At 41.9% G+C, this 18,607-nt stretch overlaps 1 protein-coding gene across 1 annotated transcript in view; it reads left to right on the top strand.

The window, feature by feature from the left end:
* Positions 1-292: 292 nt before the first annotated feature.
* The window catches only part of ccdc80 (coiled-coil domain containing 80), a 33,611-nt gene continuing 15,296 nt past the window's right edge, over positions 293-18,607 (top strand). The window contains exons 1-7 of the mRNA XM_079664867.1: positions 293-1,459; positions 3,688-3,974; positions 6,433-6,630; positions 6,958-7,217; positions 9,325-9,552; positions 11,420-11,740; positions 13,398-13,554. Of these exons, the coding sequence (XP_079520993.1) occupies positions 1,119-1,459; positions 3,688-3,974; positions 6,433-6,630; positions 6,958-7,217; positions 9,325-9,552; positions 11,420-11,740; positions 13,398-13,554 (1,792 nt within the window). The 5' untranslated portion in view covers positions 293-1,118. The remainder of the gene's footprint in view (positions 1,460-3,687; positions 3,975-6,432; positions 6,631-6,957; positions 7,218-9,324; positions 9,553-11,419; positions 11,741-13,397; positions 13,555-18,607) is intronic.

Here is an 18,607-nt window from a genome sequence, read left to right as displayed (position 1 = left end):
TGGCCAGCAAGAATCACAGTGTTATTCTAAAAGTAAGTAAGTGAGCATCACATTTTTCTGTTACACTTCCAAAACACGTATATTAGACATCAACAAGTGCATTTTGCTTAATAGGACACCTTTACAATTCAAAGAGCTTCCTTCAAAAGGTTATTTAATTCGTATTTCATGTGTTTGTGTCCAGTTAAACCAAAATACCGGTTTGAAGGGGGGGGTGCACGGTGGACAGGGATGGGATCAGGGGGCGTTTCTCTTCTGGCTTTACGGAAGGAACTTAACACTGACTCTGATTCCGGTCATTTCTCTAGTTCCCGGTGATCTGGCCAGCAGCGGAACACAAAGTGTCCTCACGGTTTCTGAAATGTGCTTCCACTCTGCTAGATAAATGTTTAACTTCAGTGAAATCTAAACCCATCCCGGAGCGGAGACACATGCCTTTTTTTCGGGGGTGTTTCTATTTTATAATGGGTGTTGCAAAGTGAACCGACAGAGAGTCCCGGGGCAGAGCGTCGCCAAGAGTCCGGAGGCTGAGGTCTGTGTGCGCCTTTTCTTGGAAAAGTCTCCCAAAAAAATCCTCAGTTTTGCCAAAGAGAACCTGCGGAGGCACACAGCCGCGGAGCAGACTCAGCACTTTGGGCACATTCTGTCGGGGGATTTCTCCTTTCTGAGCCCGGAGGATCATCTCATAGTTTGTTGGATTTAAAACAACCGGAGGATTAATTGGATTCATTAATTTACCGGACGCGTAAGTATTTGGAGATATGACGTGGTCCACACTTTTCGCCACTGAAAGACTTTGATTTCCCCTGAAAGTTGAGGATTGTTACAAAGTGTTGGATGTGTGTGTGACATGATATGACCTCCTGGGATTATACTTGCACACGGATGGTTGAGATATTTTGGATGTAACTTTTACGCACACTCTTTTTTCGCGTTGTCTGGCACACACAGAGGTTTCCTGAGCAGAAGGAATGCTCTGAAACACTTCTCTGGCTCTGTGCTGCTTGCTGTATGTCTTCATCTGGAGTTCATTATTTTATGAAATGCACTAAAGACGCACCAGGATCACTGGATCTCTATCTCTCCCCCCTCAGTAAATCTAACTGTATCTCGCCACAATGCGGGGGGCTTTAATTCTCACTTTATCTCTTGTATATCTGCTAACCTGGACAGGTGAAGCAGACAAACAGACTGAAATTAAGAAAGTGCAATTACGCAGGCGCGCGAGACAGGGACTTGGCCCAAATGGGGGTCTCATGAGGCGCATGCATCTTGGGTTTGGTTCTGCTTTATCCGTGCACAGTCCCACAAAGGAGGAAGACGTGCAGGCGGATGAAGGAGATGCCGTTTACACCAGGACTGTGCAGGGCAGAAGAGCAGGAGGTGTGACGTCACGGAGAGGGGTGATGCAGGATGAGACAGCGCGAGGCAGGGTGCCCCGAGGACCCAGCAGCCAAAGGTGGGAAGTAGTGGAGTAAAAATACTGCGTTACTGTACTTAAGTACATTTTAATGTTATCAGTACTTTAGTCCACTACTTATTTTTCGGACGACTTTTTACTTTGACTTCTTACATGTTGAACACAAATACCTGAACTTTCTACTTCTTACATTTTCCAAACAGGCTGGTTACTTTAGTTTGAATCTGTAGATCTTGATGTAGAAGAGACATGGAGAAGAGGGGACACATGTTGATGTAGAAGAGACATGGAGAAGAGGGGACACATGTTGATGTAGAAGAGACATGAAGAAGAGGGGACACATGTTGATGTAGAAGAGACATGGAGAAGAGGGGACACATGTTGATGTAGAAGAGACATGAAGAAGAGGGGACATATGTTGATGTAGAAGAGACATGAAGAAGAGGGGACACATGTTGATGTAGAAGAGACATGAAGAAGAGGGGACACATGTTGAGGTAGAAGAGACATGAGGAAGTGGGGACACATGTTGAGGTAGAAGAGACATGAAGAAGAGGGGACACATGTTGATGTAGAAGAGACATGAAGAAGAGGGGACACATGTTGATGTAGAAGAGACATGAAGAAGAGGGGACACATGTTGAGGTAGAAGAGACATGAGGAAGAGGGGACACATGTTGAGGTAGAAGAGACATGAAGAAGAGGGGACACATGTTGATGTAGAAGAGACATGAGGAAGAGGGGACACATGTTGATGTAGAAGAGACATGAAGAAGAGGGGACACATGTTGATGTAGAAGAGACATGAAGAAGAGGGGACACATGTTGATGTAGAAGAGACATGAAGAAGAGGGGACACATGTTGATGTAGAAGAGACATGGAAAAGAGGGGACACATGTTGATGTAGAAGAGACATGGAGAAGAGGGGACACATGTTGATGTAGAAGAGACATGAAGAAGAGGGGACACATGTTGATGTAGAAGAGACATGAAGAAGAGGGGACACATGTTGATGTAGAAGAGACATGGAGAAGAGGGGACACATGTTGATGTAGAAGAGACATGAAGAAGAGGGGACACATGTTGATGTAGAAGAGACATGAAGAAGAGGGGACACATGTTGATGTAGAAGAGACATGAAGAAGAGGGGACACATGTTGATGTAGAAGAAACATGAAGAAGAGGGGACACATGTTGAGGTAGAAGAGACATGAAGAAGAGGGGACACATGTCGATGAAGAAGAGACATGAAGAAGAGGGGACACATGTCGATGTAGAAGAGACATGAAGAAGAGGGGACACATGTTGATGTAGAAGAAACATGAAGAAGAGGGGACACATGTTGATGTAGAAGAGACATGAAGAAGAGGGAACACATGTTGATGTAGAAGAGACATGAAGAAGAGGGGACACATGTTGATGTAGAAGAAACATGAAGAAGAGGGGACACATGTTGAGGTAGAAGAGACATGAGGAAGAGGGGACACATGTTGATGTAGAAGAGACATGAAGAAGAGGGGACACATGTTGATGTAGAAGAGACATGAAGAAGAGGGGACACATGTTGATGTAGAAGAGACATGAAGAAGAGGGGACACATGTTGATGTAGAAGAGACATGGAGAAGAGGGGACACATGTTGATGTAGAAGAGACATGAAGAAGAGGGGACACATGTTGATGTAGAAGAGACATGAAGAAGAGGGGACACATGTTGATGTAGAAGAAACATGAAGAAGAGGGGACACATGTTGAGGTAGAAGAGACATGAGGAAGAGGGGACACATGTTGATGTAGAAGAGACATGAAGAAGAGGGGACACATGTTGATGTAGAAGACACATGAAGAAGAGGGGACACATGTTGATGTAGAAGAGACATGAAGAAGAGGGGACACATGTTGATGTAGAAGAGACATGGAGAAGAGGGGACACATGTTGATGTAGAAGAGACATGAAGAAGATGGGACACATGTTGATGTAGAAGAGACATGAAGAAGAGGGGACACATGTTGATGTAGAAGAGACATGAAGAAGAGGGGACACATGTTGAGGTAGAAGAGACATGAAGAAGAGGGGACACATGTTGATGAAGAAGAGACATGAAAACGTGGAGTTTGCATAATAGATGACCTTTAAGAACATTTCAAAGCCCAAACTTCTTTACTTTTACTCGAGTAAAGAGGTTTAGTCAGTACTTCTACTTGTAAACACGAGTATCTGTTCTTCTACTTGAGTAAAGGATGTGTGAACTTTTTCCATCTCTTCAGCTCGGGGTCTCCAAACCTTCTGGCCACATTCGCAGGAAAGAACCGGGTTCTGGTGATTTCTGCTCCCCACGAATCAGACGGATACTACCGGATGATGATGTCTCTTCTGAAGTCAGATGTTTACTGCGAGCTGGCAGAGAGACACGTGCACCAGGTGGTCATCTTCCATCAGGAGGGGGAGATGGGGGGGAAGGTGAGGAGGATCACCAAGGAGGGGAAGGTGATGGAGGAACCGCTGGACACCGCTCTCATCCCCAGACTCATGAGCATCCTCAAACTGGAGAAAGGTGAGAGGTGGGGTTATCCTGGGGGAGGGGGGGGGGGGACATTGAGGCTGGTGGTGTTTGTTGTTATGACCATTTAAAGGTCAACTATTATGCAACATCCACTTCTCCATGTCTCTTCTACATCAACATGTGTCCCCTCTTCTTCATGTCTCTTCTACATCAACATGTGTCCCCTCTTCTCCATGTCTCTTCTACATCAACATGTGTCCCCTCTTCTTCATGTCTCTTCTACATCAACATGTGTCCCCTCTTCTTCATGTCTCTTCTACATCAACATGTGTCCCCTCTTCCTCATGTCTCTTCTACATCAACATGTGTCCCCTCTTCTTCATGTCTCTTCTACATCAACATGTGTCCCCTCTTCTTCATGTCTCTTCTACATCAACATGTGTCCCCTCTTCCTCATGTCTCTTCTACATCAACATGTGTCCCCTCTTCTTCATGTCTCTTCTACATCAACATGTGTCCCCTCTTCTTCATGTCTCTTCTCCATCAACATGTGTCCCCTCTTCTCCGTGTCTCTTCTACATCAACATGTGTCCCCTCTTCTTCATGTCTCTTCTACATCAACATGTGTCCCCTCTTCTCCATGTCTCTTCTACATCAACATGTGTCCCCTCTTCTTCATGTCTCTTCTACATCAACATGTGTCCCCTCTTCTCCATGTCTCTTCTACATCAACATGTGTCCCCTCTTCTCCATGTCTCTCCTACATCAACATGTGTCCCCTCTTCTCCATGTCTCTTCTACATCAACATGTGTCCCCTCTTCTCCATGTCTCTTCTACATCAACATGTGTCCCCTCTTCTCCATGTCTCTTCTACATCAACATGTGTCCCCTCTTCCTCATGTCTCTTCTACATCAACATGTGTCCCCTCTTCTTCATGTCTCTTCTACATCAACATGTGTCCCCTCTTCTTCATGTCTCTTCTCCATCAACATGTGTCCCCTCTTCTCCGTGTCTCTTCTACATCAACATGTGTCCCCTCTTCTTCATGTCTCTTCTACATCAATATGTGTCCCCTCTTCTCCATGTCTCTTCTACATCAACATGTGTCCCCTCTTCTTCATGTCTCTTCTACATCAACATGTGTCCCCTCTTCTCCATGTCTCTTCTACATCAACATGTGTCCCCTCTTCTCCATGTCTCTCCTACATCAACATGTGTCCCCTCTTCTCCATGTCTCTTCTACATCAACATGTGTCCCCTCTTCTCCATGTCTCTTCTACATCAACATGTGTCCCCTCTTCTTCATGTCTCTTCTACATCAACATGTGTCCCCTCTTCTTCATGTCTCTTCTACATCAACATGTGTCCCCTCTTCTCCATGTCTCTTCTACATCAACATGTGTCCCCTCTTCTTCATGTCTCTTCTAAATCAACATGTGTCCCCTCTTCTTCATGTCTCTTCTACATCAACATGTGTCCCCTCTTCTTCATGTCTCTTCTACATCAACATGTGTCCCCTCTTCTTCATGTCTCTTCTACATCAACATGTGTCCCCTCTTCTTCATGTCTCTTCTACATCAACATGTGTCCCCTCTTCTCCATGTCTCTTCTACATCAACATGTGTCCCCTCTTCTTCCTGTCTCTTCTACATCAACATGTGTCCCCTCTTCTTCATGTCTCTTCTACATCAACATGTGTCCCCTCTTCTTCATGTCTCTTCTACATCAACATGTGTCCCCTCTTCTTCCTGTCTCTTCTACATCAACATGTGTCCCCTCTTCTCCATGTCTCTTCTACATCAACATGTGTCCCCTCTTCTTCATGTCTCTTCTACATCAACATGTGTCCCCTCTTCTTCATGTCTCTTCTACATCAACATGTGTCCCCTCTTCTTCATGTCTCTTCTACATCAACATGTGTCCCCTCTGTGGAAAGAGACTCTGAAAGTTTCAGGAACAAAGATTCTCTCTCTTTTTGATCCATTTCTATAAAAACCTGTCTGAAAATGAGCTGATCAGATTTTGGACACTTTATGATGTCATAACGATGTGTTGTCTTGTGTAACCATTAGCCAATCAGCAACCAAGGTAACCCCCACCTTATCACCTGGATCTCCTCCTAGAGCACCATTGAGTTCTTTGTAACCAAATGTCTCTCAGAGGGGCGTGGGGAGGGGCTCCTTATTTTCATCTAAAGTAACAGAAAGAGAATCAGCACTTTGGAAACAGGGCTGCAACAGAGGGAATTATGGGTAATGCTGCAATGATCTGTTTGGTGTTTCAGACAAACACTTCAGAGACATGTATTGTATATATCTGAGACCTGTAATACAATGATAAAAAACAGTATAATAGGGGGACCTTTAAGTTCCCATTTTTCAAAATAAATGAAATAAATCATGTATGAAAATGTGCTCTTTTGGGTCAACATGCTGAGCGTCTCCCCTGGGTAGAAACATGACAGAATACCTGACACGTGATGAGTGAATTTTTTTTTCTTCCTGCAGGTAAGTTTGGGATGGTGCTGCTGAAGAAGACGCTGCAGGTGGAGGAGAGGTACCCGTACCCAGTGAGGCTGGAGGCGATGTACGAGGCGATCGACCAGGCGCCCGCGAGGAAGAACGAGAAGCTCAGACAGAAAGGATTCGTGCAGAAATGCAAAGCTGCAGGAGTGGAGGGTCAGGTGGAGCAGGGCACGCTTACAGGTGAGGGGGGGGGGGGGGGGGGGGATGTGGAGACAATGCAACTAACCATTCTTTAATCTATAAAAAACTAAAATGGTTCAAAACATCCATCCCAGTGTCTCAGAGTCCGAGGGGAAGTCTTTAAATACCTCTTTAATGCGGCCACAAGCCTTAGAATGATACAACAAAAAATTAAAGGTGGAGATCGCCATAGTTTTTCCGTACATACTTTATTTCATTATTGATTTAATTGTATTTACGTATATTGGTATTCACTTATTTATTTATTTTGTATTTATTTTGCTGATATTAATAAAACTATTCATCTGTTATCTGCCTTTTTATTAGGACAAGTAGATACACCAGTACAAAGATTACCACACAAGAAGATCCCAAGAAAGCCCCAAACAACAACCACAGCTGCCACAACAACAACATCAACAACCACCACACGACCAACCACCACAACTACAACTCGGCCCACCACCACCAAGAGAGCAACAACCACCACCACGACAAAAGCAGCAACAACAACAACCACCACCAAACCCACCACCACCACCACCAGAAGAACCACCACAAAGAGATTCACCACCACCACCACTCAGGTACAGAGATGTTAAAGTACACACTTCCTTTACTCAAGTAGAAGTACAGATACTCGTGTTTAAAAATACTCTGGTGAAAGTAGAAGTACTGACTAAACTTCTTGACTCAAGTCAAAGTAAAGAGGCTTTGAAATGTACTTCAGTAAAAAGTACCCATAACTAGCAGCTGTTTTAAAGAGTACCTGACCTCCCTTTATATTAATAGAACAATAATGTCATTGTTAGCTAATGAATGTTTCCATGGTGACCAACGGCAACATGACAACGTTTTCATTGGTCCCTCTTCTTTAGAGAAGACCAGGAAATGATGGATACACGGATCGTGTTCAAATCAATAGGCACGCAATGACTCTGAATAATAATGATCACGCCACCAAACACACATTCAGACTAAAGGAACCAGCATGTTTGGAAAATGAGAGAAGTAGAAAGTACAGGTATTTGAGTTCAACATGTAAGAAGTAGAAAGTACAGGTATTTGAGTTCAACATGTAAGAAGTAGAAAGTACAGGTATTTGTGTTCAACATGTAAGAAGTAGAAAGTACAGGTATTTGAGTTCAACATGTAAGAAGTAGAAAGTACAGGTATTTGAGTTCAACATGTAAGAAGTAGAAAGTACAGGTATTTGAGTTCAACATGTAAGAAGTAGAAAGTACAGGTATTTGTGTTCAACATGTAAGAAGTAGAAAGTACAGGTATTTGAGTTCAACATGTAAGAAGTAGAAAGTACAGGTATTTGTGTTCAACATGTAAGAAGTAGAAAGTACAGGTATTTGGGTTCAACATGTAAGAAGTAGAAAGTACAGGTATTTGTGTTCAACATGTGAGAAGTAGAAAGTACAGGTATTTGTGTTCAACATGTAAGAAGTAGAAAGTACAGGTATTTGAGTTCAACATGTAAGAAGTAGAAAGTACAGGTATTTGGGTTCAACATGTAAGAAGTAGAAAGTACAGGTATTTGAGTTCAACATGTAAGAAGTAGAAAGTACAGGTATTTGAGTTCAACATGTAAGAAGTAGAAAGTACAGGTATTTGAGTTCAACATGTAAGAAGTAGAAAGTACAGGTATTTGGGTTCAACATGTAAGAAGTAGAAAGTACAGGTATTTGAGTTCAACATGTAAGAAGTAGAAAGTACAGGTATTTGGGTTCAACATGTAAGAAGTAGAAAGTACAGGTATTTGAGTTCAACATGTAAGAAGTAGAAAGTACAGGTATTTGTGTTCAAAATGTAAGAAGTAGAAAGTACAGGTATTTGTGTTCAACATGTAAGAAGTAGAAAGTACAGGTATTTGAGTTCAACATGTAAGAAGTAGAAAGTACAGGTATTTGTGTTCAACATGTAAGAAGTAGAAAGTACAGGTATTTGAGTTCAACATGTAAGAAGTAGAAAGTACAGGTATTTGTGTTCAACATGTAAGAAGTAGAAAGTACAGGTATTTGTGTTCAACATGTAAGAAGTAGAAAGTACAGGTATTTGAGTTCAACATGTAAGAAGTAGAAAGTACAGGTATTTGTGTTCAACATGTAAGAAGTAGAAAGTACAGGTATTTGTGTTCAAAATGTAAGAAGTCAAAGTAAAAAGTCGTCAGAAAAATAAGTAGTGGAGTAAAGTACCGATACCAGAAACATGTACTTAAGTACAGTAACAAAGTATTTGTTCTCCACTACTTCCCACCTCTGGTGATAGCTGTAGTTTACATCAAACTGAAACTGTGGGAAAAACCCAAGAAAGAAAGAAAGTTACCTTAACTTAATGTATAATTAAATGAGACTTAGGATACATTTCTTCAATAGTAAGGACTCGAGTTATGGGCTGGAAGTCCTTCTAGACACATTATGTCCTCGTCTGTCCACATTTCAAAAGCTCTGTCATCTTCGACCTGAACTCAGAGGACAAAAGGGACCTTCTTTTATTGGCCACATGTTTTGAAGAATCCAGACCAGACACTTACAGATCGTGATGATATTTTAACAACGTGAACAGAATCAGACTTTCCCTCGAAGGACTTTCTCTTCTCTTATGTTCTACAGGTTCATTCTATGGTTACACAATATGAGAGAAATATAACATAAGTATTGTACTCCACTACTTCTCCTCTCCCAGAGACCCACCAGAGCCCAGACGACCTCCCAGTGGCTCCCAGTCCCCAGGACCACCGCTGACCCCTCCCACTACAGCAGAGCGAGGGAGAGGAACCAGGTGAAGACCACCCCGTCTGGAGATAACCGAACGGATAAAGACAACAGAGATCCAAACAGCCGCAAACTGGTTCCCTCCACTCAGAAACCATTAAAGATCAAACCCACCAAGAGGAAGAAAGGGGGAGGAAAGGTGAGGTAAAAGTTTTTTTGTGTACGTTAGGTCAAGGGTCTGCGAACAAAGGAAGTAGTGAAGGAGCAGGGACCTCCTTCTACCTCTGTATAAACTGGAATTGCATATACGTCATTCCATTAGGTGTATGGTATCCTTAAGTGCTCTTAAGGCCCGGACACACCGAGCCGATTTCGGCCGTCGATAGATGTCTGGCCATCGATGAGCGTCCTGTCGCCCTACTCAGATCGGTGTGTCCCGCACCGTCGTGTCTTTTCGGCCGTGCAAAATAAATCACTCTGGTTGGCTGTTCAGCTTAGCGAATCACTGCATGAGAAGCGAAACGGAAGTGAAGAAGGCACACACAGACGGCTATCATTTTTCATTTTCCACACAACACAGTAAACATGTTTTCGATAAGTCGTGATGTGAAACAGTCGGTGATGGACGAGAGTGAAAATGGAACACACGCTATTTGTTGTTTGTATATATCAAGCGGTCTGTCTTCCGGTTGTTGCATCTTTTGAATGATGAACACAAACTACCGCCACCTGCTGGTAAGGAGAGTTATTGCTACTCACGCATGCACAGTTCGTACGTGCTACTTGGCCGTCGGCTGAAGTCTTTGCGGTGTGTTCCAGTGCGACACATGGCCAAGAAGCAGGAGACGTGAGGCCACAACAGTCGGGGGTCCGTCGGGACGTGTTCTTTGGTGTCAGTTTGGTGTAGGGTGTAGTAATAATATGTAGCCTTAGCACCGTGATTTAGCATATAGCTAGCCTTTGTGATTTCAACTATTTAAGGGTTCGAGTAAGACTGTCATTGTTGTGTAAGTTAAATGGTTTTGGTTGTTTTCCCGATAAATAGGCCAGTTAGTAGTTTCAGACACTTATATTAAAACATTTTTAAAAACTTCAAATCATATCAAACAATAATTACAGGTTCCAGACCCCTACTTGGAAAACATCAGTATACTAAACCCATAAATGAATGAACTAGAATGTTATTTAGAGATAGCAGAGCTTCACCATTTCCATAAGTAAATAATAATGCTTGTAATTTGGGTCCGCTCCAAAATCTAATCAGTTCTTCCTCTGCTGATGCAACATCCTTCCCCCGAGGTTAATGAAAATAGGGCGAGGACTTTTTCCGTAATCCTGTTTGCCGACAAATGGAGAGGTTTGGCTCAGGAGGTGAAGGTCGTCTCAAAATTGAAATGTTCCTCCAGAGAGTGTTGAAGTGTCCTTGAGCATCAGACCTTAACCACCCATCGGTGTATGAATGTATGACGTGTGTTGTAAAGCGCTTTGACATTTAGACTAGAAAAGCGTTATATAAATGCACTCCAATTACAAACAAACCAAACTGAAAGCATTCAATAGTTCGTCCTTTGCAGAGGTCATTCGTTTTGGGAGTGTATGATTATAAAAGTGAGCTAAAGTAGAAATTATACATATAGTAACGCTTCTGAAATGTCTCTTTAGGACTCATTTTGCAGGGCACTTTCACACAGATAACTTCACTAAGAGATTGGACCTTTCTTCATCTATTTAGCCTTGACTGGAATTTCAAAAATTTTAACCACTGGTGCTTCACTTTGTGTGTTCAACGAGACTCTGGGGTTCATAACTTTACGTTCTTGTGAAATGGTTAATCCTTGCCCTAGTTCTCTATCTGTGTTTTGAAATAGTTCTCTATCTGTGGTTTTTCAATTTCATTGTACTTTTATGTATGCACCATGACATCAAGTCAAATTCTTCGTACGTGTCAACCTACCTGGTAATAAACCTGATTGTTTCTGATTTCTGATTCTGATGGTATTAAACCGATGAGGAAACTGGAAATATACTTTAACAACCAAATTAACAACATGCTTTTGTCCGTGCAGGTGATGACAAATGAGTACGAGGACAGGTTTGAAGCGGGCAAACCCACAGTGAGTGATCCTGAGGAAACCTTCACCAGCATCAGTCCCACCAAGAGGGTGAAGGGAAAACACGATAAGCTCGACAAGAGGAAGAAAAAGAACGACAAGGCTGGCAAGAAAGGCGAGAGGAGAGGAGGAAAGGCCGGAAAGAAAAATGGAAAGAAGTTGTCAAAGTACACGGAGAAAGAGGACTTCCCGAAGCCCACTAAGAAGCCGACGCCCCCGCCGAAGGGATCTCTGGCCTCCTTCCTCGACTACTTTGAGAACAGGAGGCGACTGCTGGTGAGAGCATGACGTAATTCACAGCTCATGAAAGGAGCCTCACTCTGCCTCTCTTTCCTTTCTGGCAGAAGTACACACATCCTTTCCTCAAGTAGAAGCACAGACAATCGTGTTAAAAAATACTCTGGTGAAAGTAGAAGTGCTGACTAAACTTCTTTACTCAAGTCAGAGTACAGAGGCTTTGAAATGTACTTCAGTAAAAAGTACCCATAACTAGCAGCTGTTTTAAAGAGTACCTGACCTCCCTTTATATGAATAGAACAATAATGTCATTGTTAGCTAATGAATGTTTCCACCACCAAACACACATTCAAACTAAAGGAACCAGCCGGTTTGGAAAATGTAAGAAGTAGAAAGTACAGGTATTTGTGTTCAACATGTAAGAAGTCAAAGTAAAAAGTCGTCAGTATAATAAATAGTGGAGTAAAGTACTGATACCACAAAAATGTACTTACTGTAAGTACAGCAACAAAGTATTTGTACTCCACTACTTCCCACCTCTGTTCATATGCAGGATTAAATGTTTCTGATGTACCAAAACCCAGCTCAAACTCATAGCCTACCAGTTTTAAATAAATAGTTAGATATTTAAGGAATATTGTAAAGGGCTCTACTGCTAAAAGTTAAATGAGAAGATTGCTACCCCTTTAAGTTCTGGCTTTTCAATCTGCAAAGCAGGTAGTTAGCTAGTTAGCTTAGCATACATAGCTACAGGAAACCGGGGCTAGCCTTGCTCAGTCTAAAAACCTTATTTATGCTAAGCTAAGCTAACTGGCTCCTTGCATTTTTTCCTGCAGAGAGAAGAGAGTGGTTACGATTCATCCCTCTTCTTCTCTTGCTAGAAGACAGATAAGAATATTGCTAGAATAATCTATTTGTCTACAGCCAGCAGCTAGTTATTTTAGCATAGAGACTGGAAACAGGTAGAAATGGTTAGCCTTGCTCAGTCCCAAAACTGTTTTTGAGCTACGCTAAGCTAACGCAAGATAGCAAATAAGCGTATTTCCAAAAAAAGATTCACATCAGAAGTTAACCTTTATCTTTTCAGAGTAAACCAGACAAATGTATCCAACAAAAATGTCTGGTAAAACCATTCACTATCAAAATACTATTATATTGCTAGTTAGTCCTTCTAGAACAGAAAAAAGTGACTCCCATTGCAACTGCAAAAAGCACTGTAAAGTTTAAACTCATCAACGTTTTCCACAAACAATCACAGCACCTGGAGAAGGGATTTATTGTTGATACATTCTTACAGGTCAACAAACCACTACACACACATGTTCTGTGGTGTGCAAACCACTCACTTGTTTCCCCCTTTTGTTTCCCTTAACGTCATTACTTTATAACCTGAAGTAGTTTGAAATATGAATACAGACATGCAGTATGTGGAGGCTGCACAGCTGAGTGCTAACAGACTGAGTGTCTCTGTTTTGCAGCAGCTATAGAGTCTTATCACAGCAGTGCTGGGAAAATATGCCCCATCCTCCGCCTGCAGCTTAATGTAAACATCACCTCTGCAGCACCCTGTATGTGTGTAGGTGTGTGTGTGTGTGTGTGTGTGTGTGTGTATGTGTGTATGTGTGTATGTGTGTGTGTGTAGGTGTGTGTGTGTGTTTTTCATTGCACATACATGACAGTCCCTCCCTTCCTGCAGCTGATCACGTCCCCCGGGGAGGAGAGCAACATGTACGTTCAGCAGAGAGATGAGTACCTGGAGTCTGTGTGTGAAATGGCCATCAGGAAAGTTTCCATCATCACCATCTTCGGCTCGCTGAGCAACTCCACCATGAAGATTGACCACTACCAGCTGGGTGAGTGTCCTGCAGTGTCTCACCAGGGGAAGGAGAGGTTAACAAGTTTAATAGGAACTTGTTTTTAACTCTTAAACGTTGTGAGAAAGATGATTGGCAGTTCTCTCAGACTGTTGATGCCTCCATCTGGTTGGGAAATCTGTCCTTGTTTCTTAGTCACTCAGAATAACTGTTTACGAAACTCTTCAGTCTCATCGTGTGTTTTCTAAAATGTGCCCTTTGCATTACTTGGCCTCTCTACCTTATTTGTATGCCTCTGCTCTGGGAGTAAACTTGGCCAGAGGCAGTTCGTTTTTGGGTTGTTTCGTAACACAATTTATCAGAAACAACTTGAGGGAATTGCTTCAAATGTTGCAAATACGTCCACTTTGCCCCAATAGGCGCTTTCACACCGCAGTACTTTTCCCACAAAGGTTAATGAGAACTTAGTTCAGATCGCGTTCACACCGGAATAAGTCCCTGGGGGAAGGATTAGGCAAATGAAGCCGCTGCCATCACTTCTTCTTCTTCTGCTTTGGGTTTACTGGCAGGCCGCAAACAACTTCACGGCGTATACTGCCACCCCAAGTCCCCGGCCGGAAGTCCCCGGAGTTAGGGACTGGCTTCAGTAGAAGCTGCTGGGACTCCCAGCAGCTTCTACTGAAGCCTTCAGAGTAAATCGCCAGAACGCCGACACCTCCTCATCTCCACCGCTCCCATGTTTTCTTTTGTGTTGCAATAAGTTAGTCTCTCTGTGTTTCTGCGCTGGGCTAATGCTAATGCTAATAATGCTAATGCTAATAATGCTAATGCGAGGATAAGAAAATGGCGGCTTCACAAAACCTTTTGGGAGTTTTACGGGGCGTGGTTTGCATTCCGCCCAGCCAATCAGAAATATTTTTCTCCCACGAAAAGTCCCTGCTCTCCGATGAACAAATGTTAGTTCCGGCTCTTTTTGGTGTGAACGCGACATTTCGGAACTATATCAGAACTAAAGTGGAAAAAGTACTGCGGTGTGAACGCGCCTATAGACAAACTGTTAAACATCAGTAACTGTGACATAACAAACCCATGTTTGGCCATAACTCAATAAATCAGTTTTACACAATTGTCCCAGAATTGGAGGACAATTTAGGAAAAACAAATAATAAACCATAAAAAAAAAGTGATTAAGGCATCAAATGTATATTTTCCAATGAAGAATTAACCCTGTTACTCTAATTATAGTAACAGGGTTGCAAATCAATGCTAATTTTAGCTTTTACCTCAGGAATTAATGCTAGCTGCACAATGTAATGCTACGAACGAAACAAAAGAAAGATACTTTTGAAATTAATTTGTTTTAGTCTCACAATGTGAGTGACAGGGTTGCGTTTGTATGAGTGCCACACTCCTTCAAGAGTGACAGGATTGGAAATATATTACAAATAAAAGAGAGGACTTACTTTTGGTCTACCCATGGTAGTAGCACATGGCTTGCTGACGTCCTTTCTGTGTCATGTGACAAACAGTTTTTTCACTTCCTCTGCCAAGCTAAAAAGGTTCCAGTAACAGGGTTGCACGCATGCTGAGGGACACACCTTCAGTGTAACATTACTGTTATTTAAAATGTGTTCATGATTTAACTAATTGATTTTGCCATTACAAGAGACATATATCAATAGAATAATAGCAAAAAAATTAAATAAAATCCCCATTTTAAATGTTATATTTGACATGCAAGTTGGTCACCAAGAAGCTGGGACCAGAGAAAAATGCCATTTTAGGGGATGTTCGAGAGCTATTTGATATTTTAAATAATATTTTGAAACCACTTTTTCTACAACTGTATATACATCTTGTCTCAAGACAAGTATATTTAACACAACAAGTGCATGTTTTAGCTTTTTGGGCATGGATTATTACATTTTTTATATGGGGGACATGAAACGTCCTCCAATTCACGAATGACCCAGATGATGAAATGATGACATTTGACCAGATATGGATGTGAACAGCAACTGGACTGATTGGCAGAGGCTCACAAACACAAACACATGGCAGTATTTATAGTGTTCTTCTATAGTATGTAAAGTTCCTACACAATCTGAGCTAAAACTCTCAACAAGTACTTAAAGTATATTGTTAATATAAAGCAAGAGGCAGAAATTATAGTCTACATCTTTAGTCTAAAGAGCGTAACGTATTAAAATATTATAGCATCTGTCTCTCTGTGTGCTGATTGTAGGGCAAGGCCTCACGTCCAGACATTATATTTCTAGGTCTCCTTTTTTTATTGTGTATTTCTGTAGGACAATCAACACCTTTTGTCTCCCTTGTTCTCCCCTCCAAAAAACCCATTGGTTTTATGAGATATTCTAGAAATGTACGAACACAAGTTTATGATACTTACACGGTTTGTTCAGACGTGACGTGCTGCTCTTGCTGTTGAAGCTGCAGGTTGCTCAGAGGAAATGTTATTGTAGTGTGAATGTTCTCCGTGTTGAGAGGCCACGTCTGCTGGCTTGTCCTGGTTTGACCTTATCTCTGCTCCAAGTGAAACAGACTGAACTCAGCCAAAGCCACATGAGCAGGTGATGATACACAGAGCTCACTGCTGATATATCTCACCCTGACTGTTGTTCTCTTTTGTTAGTGTTCTCCTGTGGTGAAAGCACTTTGACAGGTTGCACTTTCAATGTATTTTTAGTGAGAGGCTTTTTTGATTTAGCCACATTTGTTGCATCAAGATCAAGGATATATTTTACAACGGGAGACCTGGACAAGAAAAGCAGAAACAAAGAGTTTCAACATAATAAAAAATATATATATATTTCAACAAAGCTTTTAGGTCATTCAGAGCATCTATGTTTTTAAGATTAAGACATAGTTCATTTCATGATTAAAAAAATGGAAACTTTCAAAATAAAGTAAAAAAAAAAAAAAAAAAGATTTTAAGAATTTACATTTTTCAAAAGTAATTAAAGAAATATTTTAAATTCTGAAAAAAGTTTCCGCTTTCTTTGTAACATAATGGTTGTGCTGGTTACTAGATAGGAGAGAGCGGGTGTTTAGGTCAGCTGTAAGAAATTAGTTTGTTCAGAAGCTATTTTGAGTACAGGGGTTTTTATCTGTATCAGGGGAGTGTAACCACACACACACACACACACACACACACACACACACACACACACACACACACACACACACACACACACACACACACACACACACACACACACACACACACACACACACACACACACACACACATTTAATGCAATTACGACAAACTGCTCAGAGCTTCTTGTTCAAGAAGTTCCAAACCCCCCCACGGTTTATTTTTATGAAATGCTGCATCATTTTGTCTCAGCGTCCTCTCTCATATTTTCAGACATTTTACAGCCGTCTCAAACCCAAAGCCTGGGAGTGTGTGTGTGTGTGTGTGTGTGTGTGTGTGTGTGTGTGTGTGTGTGTGTGTGTGTGTGTGTGTGTGTGTGTGTGTGTGTGTGTGTGTGTGTGTGTGTGTGTGTTGGCTTCGAGACACTGAAACCCACTTTGTAACCCTTTTACAAGTCTGTCACTCCGCATGACAACAAGGTTTTATCCGGCTGGAATGTTGGAAAAAGTGCAGAGTTGACGTAAGCGAACCCCCCCCCCCCCCCCCGCCCACGGTAGTTAGACTTTTGTTCCACTTACCGGCCCAAAGTGTGTGTGTGTGTGTGTGTGTGTGTGTGTGTGTGTGTGTGTGTGTGTGTGTGTGTGTGTGAGAGCCGGTACTGTACACAAACAACTGGTTCTTTCACTTCTGCCCCTCCCTCACTTTAGGGTGACCTCATGGTGGTCAGTGTGTTTGTTGTGTGTTTTTCTGTGTGTGTAAAGTCTGAGTGTGTATCGGCTGCAGTGTGTGTGCTGGGGTTTTCCTGATTTGCTCATGCACAACCACCAAAACACACTGTTCTGTGGTCTGTGTGCGTGTGCGTGTGTGTGTGTGTGTGTGTGTGTGTGTGTGTGTGTGTGTGTGTGTGTGTGTGTGTGTGTGTGTGTGTGTGTGTGTGTGTGTGTGTGTGTGTGTGTGTGTGTGTGTGTGTGTGTGTGTGTGTGTGTGTGTGTGTGTGTGTGTGTGTGTGTGTGTGTATGCAATGAGGCATTGGTGATTAAAGGCTTTTGCTTTTGTCTATTTAAACCCCAACTACAGTGCATAGATTCATAAGGCATCTGACCAGGCCAGATCTCGGGGATTCAAAGCCACTTTTTGTGAGATCACAGATGACAAATGCCAAAAACAACAAACAAACTTTGCGAATAAAAAACAAAACAGAAACTCCCCTTGACAAAGAGAATAAAAGTGAAACACAAGACAAGTCTCTACCCTGATCTCAAGAGAAGAAACAAGAGAAAGAAACTTCAAAAACTGTGTTTGAAAGTGATTAACATCTCATTATAAATCATTATTCTTTCCACTGTTAACCTGTTAGTCCCTGATTCACTCTGCATGTTTACACTCTGCAGACCCCACTTTACCGCCATGTCCAACACAATTGTCAAATAATTTTTTTTTACGTTTGAGCAATAAAAAAACACATTTGACTCCCCTGTCTCAGAGCCAAACTCTCACATTGTGTGTGTGTTATTTTTTGGGGAAACTCTTCATTTTACATTAAAAGTCTGACAGTTATTTGACTTTTTTAAATGCGTGTAAAAGATTGTATCTCTCCGATGTGATATTGCAAGACTCTCATGATAAGATTAGAATAGATTAGATTTACTTTATTGAGCCGAATTTGGCAAGTTGTTTATGAACTAAACGGTTGTTAGATTTACTTTTTTCACTTGTGTCTTTGGAGCAAAATGTCAAACAAAGCTAAGATGTCAGAAGTTATGAAATATTATATTTCTCATGTTTTGGTTTCACTGGTTTTATTGAAATCACTGCATGGCACAAGTCTTTTCTGCCTGAAACGCCTCCATTGAACTTCTTTGTTTACTTACGGAACATAATGACATCACTATGTAACACACACGCTCCTATTGGCTAGCGCTTCAACACATTGCACGTAATAGGCTAAGGGGCGGGACATCTCTAAGCGGTTGA

Source organism: Notothenia rossii, assembly GCF_949606895.1.
Source record: "Notothenia rossii genome assembly, chromosome: 2".
NCBI lineage: Eukaryota > Metazoa > Chordata > Actinopteri > Perciformes > Nototheniidae > Notothenia > Notothenia rossii.
The sequence above is the reverse complement of the archived record's forward strand: the minus strand, read 5'-3'. Positions and strand labels throughout refer to the sequence as shown.